We start from the raw sequence: 12,774 nt of genomic DNA on the forward strand, positions 1-12,774 counted from the left end.
GGTGCTGCAGTCATGGACTGTGCGGCTGGTCCTGGCGGAGGTTCGAGTCCTCCCTCGGGCATGGGTGTGTGTGTTTGTCCTTAGGATAATTTAGGTTAAGTAGTGTGTAAGCTTAGGGACTGATGACCCTATCAGTTAAGTCCCATAATATTTCACACACATTCGAACATAGTTTGCTAAGTGTTGAGGATCATTTATCACCTTATCCCCCTCTCTTAGCAGTATGTTATTCTGGGTTTGTTTGCCTCTCCCCGTTTCCTTTTTTTATAACATCCCAGGCTGCTTTGCTTTTATTCTCTGCATTATATATTATTTTGTCATTAAATTACTTTCTTGCAGCAGTCAGCACCTTCCTATAGATCTTTTTGTATCTATTTAAGAATTCTGGATCATTGCGAATCGTTTTCATGGAACTGAGGTGTTTTAGTGTCTGGGAGGAACTCTTAATACCTGCTGTTATCCATTTGTTTTCGTGAGATGTTGATACAGACGTGCATACCTTTGGAAATGGCTTTTCAAAGTTCGATTTAAACAATGTGGAGAATTTAGAGAATTTCATATTCACATTGGTTTCCTTATACACTTCATCCCAGCTTCGTTTTTCTAGTTCTTTTGAAAAATCTTTTATTTTGATTTCTGATAGATGTCGTTTGTGGGCTTGTAGTTTAGGGAATGATTCGATGCCTGATTTTACTGTTGTTATTTGACAGAGATGGTCTGATAGTCCGAGATCTTTTACAGCTACATCACATTTTTCCCTGTCCATATTTGTGGCCACATGGTCAATTACTGATGCAGTCAATGTAGTAACCCTTGTTGCACTATTGACCAATAGGGACATGCTAAAACTTTGAAGGATGTTTTTGAAGGTGTTGCTGGATTCATTTATGATATTACTGTTGATGTTAATGTCCCCACACAGAATTATGTGGACCTTTGTACTTGAGACGTTATCTAGAACTTCTGTTAATTTACTGAGAAAAGCGTCCACACTACCACTGGGAGATCTATACACAGATCTTGGCTGTCATAAATGGGATCTCCTGTTACCTGATGTTCTCTCTCAATTCTAACTAGTTTGTTATTGTGCCTCATCCCCTGCACTACTCGTGCACAGATTATTTGATAGCCTTACCCTCAGTGTATTTTGACGCTGTTAAGTTAAGAATTTCAAAGAGTGTATTCCTGTCAACCCCGTCAAATATCTTACCTAAATCTACGAATGGCACGTATGTAGGTTTGCCTTTCTTCAAACTATCTTCCAAGGCAAGGCGTAGAGTCATTAATGCCTCTCTTATTCCCACACTTCTCTACAACGTGTTCCCACAGCTCTCAGAAATCCAGATTGACCTTTCCTGAGGTCGGCTACCACAGTTTTTCACACTCTTTTGAAAAATAATTCGTATTAGTGTTTTGCAACTGCGACTCACTAAACTATCGATGCCAACTATCGTATCGAATCTGGTTTTGGAAAATCTCGGTTGCTCTTGCAGTTATGATCGAGATATACCTACTCCAGTCTGGAAGCTGGAGTTCTAGCCTATAACTCGATGTTTTACCTGCAGTATAATATTATAGTACAAAAGGAAGTCACACATATATACTCTAAGACAAAGAAACGATGCAACGGGAAGTAATTATCCGAATGGAACGGAAAGCGGTAGATGTGGTGCACATGTACAGACAAAACAACTGATTACAATAGCAGGAAAGTTAGATGACTCGTTCAAGAGAAGCAGCTTGACAAATTGAGCGTCAATAAGCCGGTGGTCCATCTCTGGCCCTTGTGCAAGCAGTTATTCGCCTTGGAACTGATTGATATACTGGGTCTCCTGTTGAGAAATATCGTGCCAGATTCTGTCCAATCGGCGAGTTCCATCGTCATAATCTCGACCTGTTTTGGAGGGCCCCGCCCATAATGCTCCAAACGTTCTCAGTTGAGGAAAGATCCAGCAACCTTGCTGACTAAGGTGGGGTTTTAACAAGCACAATGACAAGCAGTGGAAAGTCTCGCCCTGTATGGGCAGCCAGTATCTTGCTGGAATGTAAGTCCATGAAGGGTAACTAAACAGGGTGTAGAATATCGTCAACGTTTCGTTGTGCTGTAAGGGTGCCGCAGATTACAACCAAAGTTGTCGTGCTATGAAATGAAGTGGCCCATCACTCCTGGTTGTCGGGTCGTATGGCGGGCGACCTTTAGGCTGATATCACTCTGCTATCTTGGGAGTCTCCAGACGCTGGTCATCGGGGTTCATTTCGAAGCGGGACTCATCACTGAAGACACTCCAGCCAGTGAGATTGCAGACGAAATGTGCTTGACACATCAGGTAACCGGCTTGTTGGTGTATAGAGGTCAATAGTGGTAGGCGCAAGGAGCGCTGCGAACTTAGCCCCCTTTCTGTGAGCTACTTATTAATGGTACTTGTCACTGAAGCAGCCTGCAGCTCGTGGTCTTGTGGTAGCGCTCTCGCTTCCCGCGCACGGGGTCCCAGGTTCGATTCCCAGTGGGGTCAGGGATTTTTCCTGCCTCGAGATGACTGGGTGTTGTTGTCTTCATCATCATCGTTCATCCCCATTACGGTCGGAGGAAGGCAATGGCAAACCACATCCACTAGGACCTTGCCTAGTACAGCAGTGCGGGTCTCCCGCATCATCCCCTACGCTGGTCGGAGTATGGGACCTCATCATCATCACTGAAGCATCAGCTGCACGTCGGAATGATGATAATGATGAAAACAGGGCTCTGAGTGCCTCTAAGACGACTGCTCGTTCCTCTCGTTGTATGGTCTCTCTAGGTCGACCGCATCCTTCTTGACATTGTGTTCGGCCATGGTTCATCCATTCATGCCAACATCGTCCAATAGTGGCATCGATCCTGTTCGTCGATAACTCCAACTAGCTTGTTTCAGCCCTACTACACGTCCTCTCTCAAATGTTGACATCTGCGTATACTGTTCATGCATCTGATATTGTCCAGCAGAGTACATAGAATGAAATTCGCAAAGACCTTATGCCTGATATCGAAATGCGCGGCAGAGTGACACATTCACCCGTCGGCCGGCAAATTTCGCATTTTCCATCGATGCCTGTATGAACATCAATTTGTGACCAGTTTGCATAGCTTCTTCAAAGTGCGTCGATCTCCTTTTTTTAGTTTATTATTTGACCGTCCTATCTGGCATACTATCTGGTCCATTGATAGTGACGGGGCCAAATATCTCACGAAATAAGCATCAAACGAAAAAACTACAAAGAACGAAACTCGTCTAGCTTGAAGGGGGAAACCAGATGGCGCTATGGTTAGGCCCTCTAGATGACGCTGCCATAGGTCAATCGGATATGAACTGCGTTTTCTTTTTAAATAGGAACCCCCATTTTTTATTACATATTCGTGTAGTACGTAAAGAAATATGAATGTTTTAGTTGGGCCACTTTTTTCTTTGTGATAGATGGCGCTGTAATAGTCACAGACGTATAACTACGTGGTATCATGTAACATTCCGCCAGTGCGGACGATATTTGCTTCGTGATTCATCACGCGTGTTAAAATGGACCGTTTACCGATTGCGGAAAAGGTCGATATCGTACTTATCTATGGCTATTGTGATCAAAATGCCCAACGGGCGTGTGCTGTGTATGCTGCTCGGTATCCTGGACATTATCCAAGTGTCCGGACCGTTCACTGGATAGTTACGTTATTTAAGGAAACAGGAAGTTTACGCTACATGTGAAACGTCAACCACAATCTGCAACAAATGATGATGCCCAAGTAGGTGTTTTAGCTGCTGTCGCGGCAAATCCGCACATCAATAGCAGAAAAATTGCGCGAGAATCGGGAATCTCAAAAACGTCAGTGTTGAGAATGCTACATCAGCATCGATTGCACCCGTACCATATTTCTATGCACCAGGAATTGCATGGCGACGACTTTGAACGTCGTGTACAGTTCTGCCACTGGGCACAAGAGAAATTACGGGACTATGGCAGATTTTTTGCACGCGTTCTATTCAGCGACGAAGCGTCATTCGCCAACAGCGGTAACGAAACCGGCATAATATGCACTACTGGGCAACGGAAAATCCACGATGGCTGCGACAAGTGGAACATCAGCGACCTTGGCGGTTTAATGTATGGTGCGGCATTATGGGAGGAAGGATAATTGGCCCCCATTTTATCGATGGCAATCTAAATGGTGCAATGTATGCTGATTTCCTACGCAATGTTCTACCGATGTTACTACAAGATGTTTCACTGCATGGCAGAATGGCGATGCACTTCCAACATGATGCATGTCCGGCACACAGCTCGCGTGCGGTTGAAGCGGTATTGAATAGCATATTTCATGACAGGTGGACTGGTCGTCGAAGCACCATACCATGGCCCGCACGTTCACCGGATCTGACGTCCCCGGATTTCTTTCTGTGGGGAAAGCTGAAGGATATTTGCTATCGTAATCCACCGACAACGCCTGACAACATGCGTCAGCGCATTGTCAATGCACGTGCGAACATTACGGAAGACGAACTACTCGCTGTTGAGAGGAATGTCGTTACACGTATTGCCAAATGCATTGAGGTTGACGGGCATCATTTTGAGCATTTATTGCATTAATGTGGTATTTACAGGTAATCACGCTGTAACAGCATGCGTTCTCAGAAATGATAAGTTCACGAAGGTACATGTATCACATTAGAACAACGGAATTAAAATGTTGAAACGTACCTACGTTCTGTATTTTAATTTAAAAAACCTACCCGTTACCAACTGATCGTCTAAAATTGTGAGCCATATGTTTGTGACTATTACAGCGCTATCTATCACAAAGCGAAAAAAGTGGTCCAACTAAAACATTCGTATTTCTTTACTTACTACACGAATATGTAGTAAAAAATGGGGGTTCTTATTTTAAAAAAACACTGTTGATATCCGTTTGACCTATGGCAGCGCCATCTAGCGGGCCAACCATACCGCCATCTGGTTTCATCCTTCAAGCTAGACAAGTTTCGTTCTTTGTAGTTTTTTCGTTTGACGCTTATTTCGTAAGATACTTGGTCCGGTCACGATCAATGGACCACCCTGTATACTATTTTTACAAGCCCTTACGTTGCAAGCAAATTGTTTTCGCTGTCCTGCTCCATACTTCTGCATGCTACTGTTGCAGGGTGTTCGCGGATGGCATGGACAGCGGAGCAGCTGCTAAGCAGCGAACAGCTGCAGCGCGCGGGCTCTGCTCGGTGCCGGGAAGACGGCTCGTACGACCCGCTGCAGTGCGTAGCGGGCACCTGCTACTGTGTCAACACGACCACCGGTCAGCCCTTACCGGACAGCGCCACCGTCAACGTCAACAACCTCGTCGCCGATTCGCTGCCTTGCTGTGAGTGCTCCGATTTGTTTATCATGTACACAAGTTCCAAGTCCGTGCCATTTGATTTATATCGTTGCACCAGCCACCTCACTGAGAGTGCACATATGGCGCGTGCACACCAAACAAGTCACATTTAAGAAAACCTTGTAGGATGTAGGAGCTACTCTACATTCCATAGCATGAAAAAGCGACTGCTACACAGCGTAATTCAGCTGCCCCTACCGACGGCGTTTCATGCAACCCGCAATGTTATACAGGGTGCAGCGCAAGACCTTCCTTATTTAAAAAAAAAAATCATAAATCAGAAAGTATTATAGACATTAATTTAATTCTTTTTTCTTTACAAAGAGTAACATCTAAAGTTTTGTTCCTTTGTTGTTTTGAAAATGATATCTTGAAACTGGCGTCCGTTCTGCTCAATGCATTTGCTGTGTCGAAATCGGAAGTTTCGGTCTACTTTCTCCAACATGTCTCTGTCGATGTTTGCAATAGCAACACCGATATTGTTCCGTAGCTCAGCCAGGGTCTGCTGACGATTGGTGTACACCACGAATTTGAGAAAGCCCGTAAGAAAAAGTCGCATGGCGCTAAATCTGGCGGGCGTGTTGCCACTGGAGATCACCCCTTAAAGAGACGATCGGGGAAGTATTCGCGCAACATGGCCATCGATGTTCGTGCCGTGTGAGCTGTGGCGCCATCTTGTCGGAACCAGACATCACCCACATCCATTTCTTCAAATTCTGGAAGAAAAAACTGTTTAATCGTCTGAGCATAACGCTCAGAAGTTACAGTCACTGCCTTATAGTCTTCTTCGAAAAACCATGGGCCAATGATGCCAACTTTAGATACTGCACACCAAACAGCCACACGTTCTGTATGCAGGGGCTCCTCATGAAGTTCTCGGAGGTTCGTGCCACTCCAATATCGCATATTTTGTTTATTCACGCAGCCAGACAAATGAAAATGAGCCTCGTCGCTGAAGAACAAACACTAAGGCGTCATGAGGCAGCTCATCGATGAAGGCTTCACACTCATTTTTTCGTGGAATGAAATCACATGGTTGGAGCGTGTGCACCACTGACAGTTTATACGGAAGAAATTCCAACTTTTCATGAAGAATTCGTCTCACTTTGCGTTCAGAAATTGCAAGGGCAGCTGCATGTTTGCGTGCAGGTCGCTTGGGGGAATTCAAAATCGACATCTTTACCCTCTCCATGTTTTCATGCGTTCTGGTGGTTCTTGAAGGACCTGGTTTCTTTTTCTGCACACTTCCAATATCCATAAAGGTGTCTACCCACATATCAATTGATTTCCCATCAGAAACACGATCTGCAGGCGCGATGTTGAACTGTTTTCTGAATGCACTCTGAGATCTGATGACATAACGTCCATTCTAAAAGCAGGCTGCAACGGCGAACGCACGCTCCTCTCTTGCCCACTGCATGATCGCTACTAAACTAACCTTAAAAGAAACTTTAAGTCTCGCACTGATTGCACTGAAACCCACTCAACAATGAGTAACAGCAGCTGTGTGCCGCGCGTTTCACATAAGGAAGTTCCCGCGCCGCACCCTATATCTGGCTTTCATAAACCACGCTCGAGATTTTCATATTCACTCGCTCGCTGCCCGCAAAGTATTAGTCCTACAGAAAAAAAATGAACGGGACATTTTTGTAGGAAATTTAATGTAATTAAATTTTATACTGAGATACGTTTTCACCAGATGCTGTAGATTTTAAGTTATTAAAAAAAACCGTATAAAAGTGCCCTTCAAACGCAGCCCTATTGCCACATTCGGCCTCCTCCTGCATTCTAGTAGAACGTTCATTGCCCTCGTCCCTAACACTTTACTAATACACTCCTGGAAATTGAAATAAGAACACCGTGAATTCATTGTCCCAGGAAGGGGAAACTTTATTGACACATTCCTGAGGTCAGATACATCACATGATCACACTGACAGAACCACACGCACATAGACACAGGCAACAGGGCATGCACAATGTCGGCACTAGTACAGTGTATATCCACCTTTCGCAGCAATGCAGGCTGCTATTCTCCCATGGAGACGATCGTAGAGATGCTGGATGTAGTCCTGTGGAACGGCTTGCCATGCCATTTCCACCTGGTGCCTCAGTTGGACCAGCGTTCGTGCTGGACGTGCAGACCGCGTGAGACGACGCTTCATCCAGTCCCAAACATGCTCAATGGGGGACACATCCGGAGATCTTGCTGGCCAGGGTAGTTGACTTACACCTTCTAGAGCACGTTGGGTGGCACGGGATACATGCGGACGTGCATTGTCCTGTTGGAACAGCAAGTTCCCTTGCCGGTCTAGGAATGGTAGAACGATGGGTTCGATGACGGTTTGAATGTACCGTGCACTATTCAGTGTCCCGTCGACGATCACCAGTGGTGTACGGCCAAGGTAGGAGATCGCTCCCCACACCATGATGCCGGGTGTTGGCCCTGTGTGCCTCGGTCGTATGCAATCCTGATTGTGGCGCTCACCTGCACGACGCCAAACACGCATACGACCATCATTGGCACCAAGGCAGAAGCGACTCTCATCGCTGAAGACGACACGCCTCCATTCGTCCCTCCATTCACGCCTGTCGCGACACCACTGGAGGCGGGCTGCACGATGTTGGGGCGTGAGCGGAAGACGGCCTAACGATGTGCGGGACCGTAGCCCAGCTTCATGGAGACGGTTGCGAATGGTCCTCGCCGATACCCCAGGAGCAACAGTGTCCCTAATTTGCTGGGAAGTGGCGGTGCGGTCCCCTACGGCACTGCGTAGGATCCTACGGTCTTGGCGTGCATCCGTGCGTCGCTGCGGTCCGGTCCCAGGTCGACGGGCATGTGCACCTTCCGACGACCACTGGCGACAACATCGATGTACTGTGGAGACCTCACGCCCCACGTGTTGAGCAATTCGGCGGTACGTCCACCCGGCCTCCCACATGCCCACTATACGCCCTCGCTCAAAGTCCGTCAACTGCACATACGGTTCACGTCCACGCTGTCGCGGCATGCTACCAGTGTTAAAGACTGCGATGGAGCTCCGTATGCCACGGCAAACTGGCTGACACTGACGGCGGCGGTGCACAAATGCTGCGCAGCTAGCGCCATTCGACGGCCAACACCGCGGTTCCTGGTGTGTCCGCTGTGCCGTGCGTGTGATCATTGCTTGTACAGCCCTCTCGCAGTGTCCGGAGCAAGTATGGTGGGTCTGACACACCGGTGTCAATGTGTTCTTTTTTCCATTTCCAGGAGTGTATTTGGGACTGCACGAATTACTTTCGACATTCGAACTTTTTTGATCTTGAATGACTGATCATATTACGCCATCGGCTGAATCGAGCAGTTACAAATTGTGTAAATTTTACTAATGATTCTGTGAATTTTAACTGCATAAAATAAACAGTTACATCGATGTATTCGTCAGGCCTTCTGACTACAAAAGTGCTCTATTGGATTCAAGATTTTCTTGCAGATAGAACTCAACAAGTCGCTCTTAACCTAACTAAATTGGAAGATCTAAAGGTAATATCCGGAGTACCAAAGGGAAGTGTGATAGGACCGCTGCTGTTTACAATATCTATAAATGATCTAGTAGAAAGAGTCGGATGCCCTTTAAGGCTATTCGCAGATGATGCAGTTGTCTATACCAAAGTAGCAATGTCAGATGATGGTAAGAATTTGCAGAACGACCTGCAGAGAACTGATGAATGGTGCAGGCTCTGGCAGTTGACCCGGAACGTAAATAAATGTACCATATTGCTCATACATAGGAAAAGAAATCCACTACTATATTGCTACACTATTGATGACAAAGAGCTGGAGACAGCATCTGCCGTAAAAGACCTAGGCGTAACTATACAGAGCGGCCTTAAGTGGAATGACCACATAAACTAGATAGTGGGAAAAGCAGACAGCAGACTCCGATTCATATGAAGAATCTTAAAGAAATGTAACTCATCCACGAAAAAAGTGGCTTATACGGCTCTTGTTCGCCCGATTCTTGATCATTGTTCATCTATCTGGGATCCCTGTCAGGTAGGACTGATAGAGGAGATAGAGAAGATGCAAAGAAGAGCGGCGCGTTTCGTCACGGGATCGTTTAGCTGGCGAGAGAGCGTTACGGAGATGCTAAATAAACTCCACTGGCAGACGTTACAAGAGAGGCGTTGTGCATCACGGAGAGATTTATTACTGAAATTTCGGGAAAGCACTTTTCAGGAGGAGTCGAACAATATAGATCCCCCCACATACATCTCGCGCATTGACCACGAGGAGAATATTCGAGAAATTAGAGCCAACACAGAGGCTTACGATCATTCTTCCCACGCACTATTCGCGAGTGGAACAGGGCTGAAGGGATCGGATGGTGGTACCCAAAGTACCCTCCACCACCCACCATTAGGTGGCTTGCAGAGTATGATGTAGATGTAGATGTAGATGTACTGTGCTTGTAAGTGTTAAGTTGAGATCGATTTGTCAACGTAATTCGTTTTAGCGTAACGTTTACAAAAGTCGTTTTCTTTTTCATTATTCTCACGGGCACGTTTAAATTAATAATGTCAACGAAATAGCTGACTATTATTATTATTATTATTATGTAGCACTCTGCCTAGTGGCAGGTCCGTGTCTTCGTACGGAGAATTTCTGATTTCACTGTTCCCTGTCTTCAGCTTCTTCCTTCAGTCTGTTGTATCTCCTTCCATCTTTCATGTCGTCCAGATGTTGAATTCTTCTTCTTCCTCGTCCTGCGTTTCCTCTGAGTTTCCCTTCGATGACATCACGTATGAGTCCCTCGTGCCTAAATACATGTCCAATCCAGTTGGCCTTTCTCTGAAGAATTGTACGCAGTATACTTCTCTTCTCTCCTACTCTTCGCAGTACATCGCCATTTTTTATGCGATCTGTCCACTTGATATTTTCCATTCTCCCCCAACACCACATTTCAAAGCTCTCTAAGTATTTTTTCTCCTTCTTTCTCATGGTCCATGTCTGCTCCGCACAGTGCAATGCTCTAAATATAGCACTTTATCAGTTTTTTAAAAAATGTTCAAATGTGTGTGAAATCTTATTGGACTCAGCTGCTAAGGTCATCAGTCCCTAAGATTACACACTATTTAACCTAAATTATTCGAAGGACAAACACACACACCCATGTCTGAGGGAGGACTCGAACCTCCGCTGGGACCAGCCGCACAGTCCATGAATGCAGCGCCATAGACCGCTCGGCTAATTCCGTGCGGCTCAGTTTTTTCCTCAATGCCAAACTATGACTATGCTGGTGGCGTAATAGCCCAATCAACTGTGACCAAAAAAGTTCGAATATCGGAAATAGTTCGTGTAGTCGGAAATTTTTGTACTGTGGTAGGAAGGAGTACCACGAACAACATACTAGAAATCCTGACTGGTGAGAGATGGGTGTCGGGGTGGAGGTGTATTCAAAGGTCACTTTCGTACGTTTTTCGAAAACCGTGGCCTCCAACTAAAACGTATGCCAGTACAAAATTTAAGTTCGTTAAATTTCCTATAAAAAGCTCCTATTCGTATTTCTGTAGGACTAATATAGACATGACCGCCCGGTTGGCCGTGCGGTCTAACGCACGGCTTTCCGGGCAGGAAGGGGCGCCTGGTCCCCGGCACGAATCCGCCCGGCGGATTTGTGTAGAGGTCCGGTGAACCGGTCAATCTGTGGATGGTTTTTAGGCGGTTTTCCATCTGCCTCAGCGAATGCGGACTGGTTCCCCTTATTCCGCCACAGTTACACTATGTCGGCAATTGCTGCGCAAACAAGTTCTCCACATACGCGTACACCACCACTACTCTACCACGCAAACATAGGGGTTACACTCGTCTGGTGTGAGACGTTCCCTGGGGGGTCCACCAGGGCCCTAACCGCACAATAACCCTGGGTTCGGTGTGGGGCGGCGGAGGGGTGAAGTGGACTGCGGTAGTCGTCGTGGGGTTGTGGACCACTGCGGCTGCGGCGGAGACGGAGCCTCTCCGTCGTTTCTAGGTCCCCGGTTAACATACAATACATACATACAACACGTACTTTTTCCTTGAATAAGTCGAAAACCGTTGGCCTCCAGCGAAAACGTATGCCAGTACAACATTTAAGTTCGTTAAATTTCCTATACAAAGGTCCTGTTCCTTGTTTCTGTAGGTCTAATTTAGACATAATCGTCTACGGGCGCCTTGAAATTTTTGGGTTGTGTTGCAGTCGACAAAGATCGTCACAGGGAAGGCAGGTGGGAGACGGACTGCGAACGCGAGCGCCGGCTGGCCTTCCTGGAGGTGTCACAGCTGGCGACGGAGGGCGTGGTCGCAGTGGGGGTGGTGCCGCCTCTCTGCGACCCCGACGGCACCTACAGCCGGGTGCAGACGCGCGCTTCTCGGTGAGTCTGGCTCCAGGCCGCCTCCTCTGGACGAGTGCTTCCCCACATCTAGTGCTGCGCTTGACAACAACTGGAACGGCTCCAGTAGCTTACGTCACAGCTCGTAAAATCTCATTCCTGGCTCGATACTTCAATTGACCACCTATGATCTGCTAGGCTGGTGCATAAGCTCGAAGCGTTTTTATTTTGCATGTTGGTATTCCAGTAGCTACGGGTTTCCAGAATGAGATTTTCACTCTGCAGCGGAGTGTGCGCTGATATGAAACTTCCTGGCAGATTAAAACTGTGTGCCGGATCGAGACTCGAACTCGAGACCTTTGCCTTTCGCAGGCCAGTACTGGCGGAAGTAAAGCTGTGAGGACGGGGCGTGCGTGAGTCGTGCTTGGGTAGCTCAGTTGGTAGAGCACTTCCCCGCGAAAGGCAAAGGTCCCGAGTTCGAGTCTCGGTCCGGCACAGTTTTAATCTGCCAGGAAGTTTCATATCAGCGCACACTCCGCTGCAGAGTGAAAATCTCATTCTGGAAACATCCCCCAGGCTGTGGCTAAGCCATGTCTCCACAAAATCCTTTCTTTCAGGAGTGCTAGTCCTGCAAGGTTCGCAGGAGAGCTTCTGTAAAGTTTGGAAGGCAGGAAACGAGGTACTGGCGGAAGTAAAGCTGTGAGGACGGGGCGTGAGTCGTGCTTGGGTAGCCCAGTTGGCTACACTGGACTCGCATTCGGGAGGACGACGGTTCAATCCCGCGTCTGGCCATCCTGATTTGGGTTTTCCGTGATTTCCCTAAATCGCTCCAGGCAAATGCCGGGATGGTTCCTTTGAAAGGGCACGGCCGAATTCCTTCCCCGCCCTTCCCTAATCCGATGAGACCGATGACCTCGCTGTTTGGTCTCTTCCCCCAAACAATCCAATCCAATCAATACTAACGTGACGGAGGGGATTGCCACGACATTTATACATTCACCACTTCAGTTGAAGACCTTTCGCCGGCACGGTAGC

At 47.0% G+C, this 12,774-nt stretch overlaps 1 protein-coding gene across 1 annotated transcript in view; it reads left to right on the top strand.

Moving 5' to 3' along the window:
- The window catches only part of LOC124623058, a 240,575-nt gene that overhangs the window by 153,542 nt on the left and 74,259 nt on the right, over window positions 1-12,774 (top strand). The window contains exons 7-8 of the mRNA XM_047148851.1: window positions 5,162-5,374; window positions 11,607-11,781. Coding sequence (XP_047004807.1) covers window positions 5,162-5,374; window positions 11,607-11,781 — 388 coding nt within the window. The remainder of the gene's footprint in view (window positions 1-5,161; window positions 5,375-11,606; window positions 11,782-12,774) is intronic.

This window comes from Schistocerca americana, chromosome 7 (genome assembly GCF_021461395.2).
Source record: "Schistocerca americana isolate TAMUIC-IGC-003095 chromosome 7, iqSchAmer2.1, whole genome shotgun sequence".
Taxonomy (NCBI): domain Eukaryota; kingdom Metazoa; phylum Arthropoda; class Insecta; order Orthoptera; family Acrididae; genus Schistocerca; species Schistocerca americana.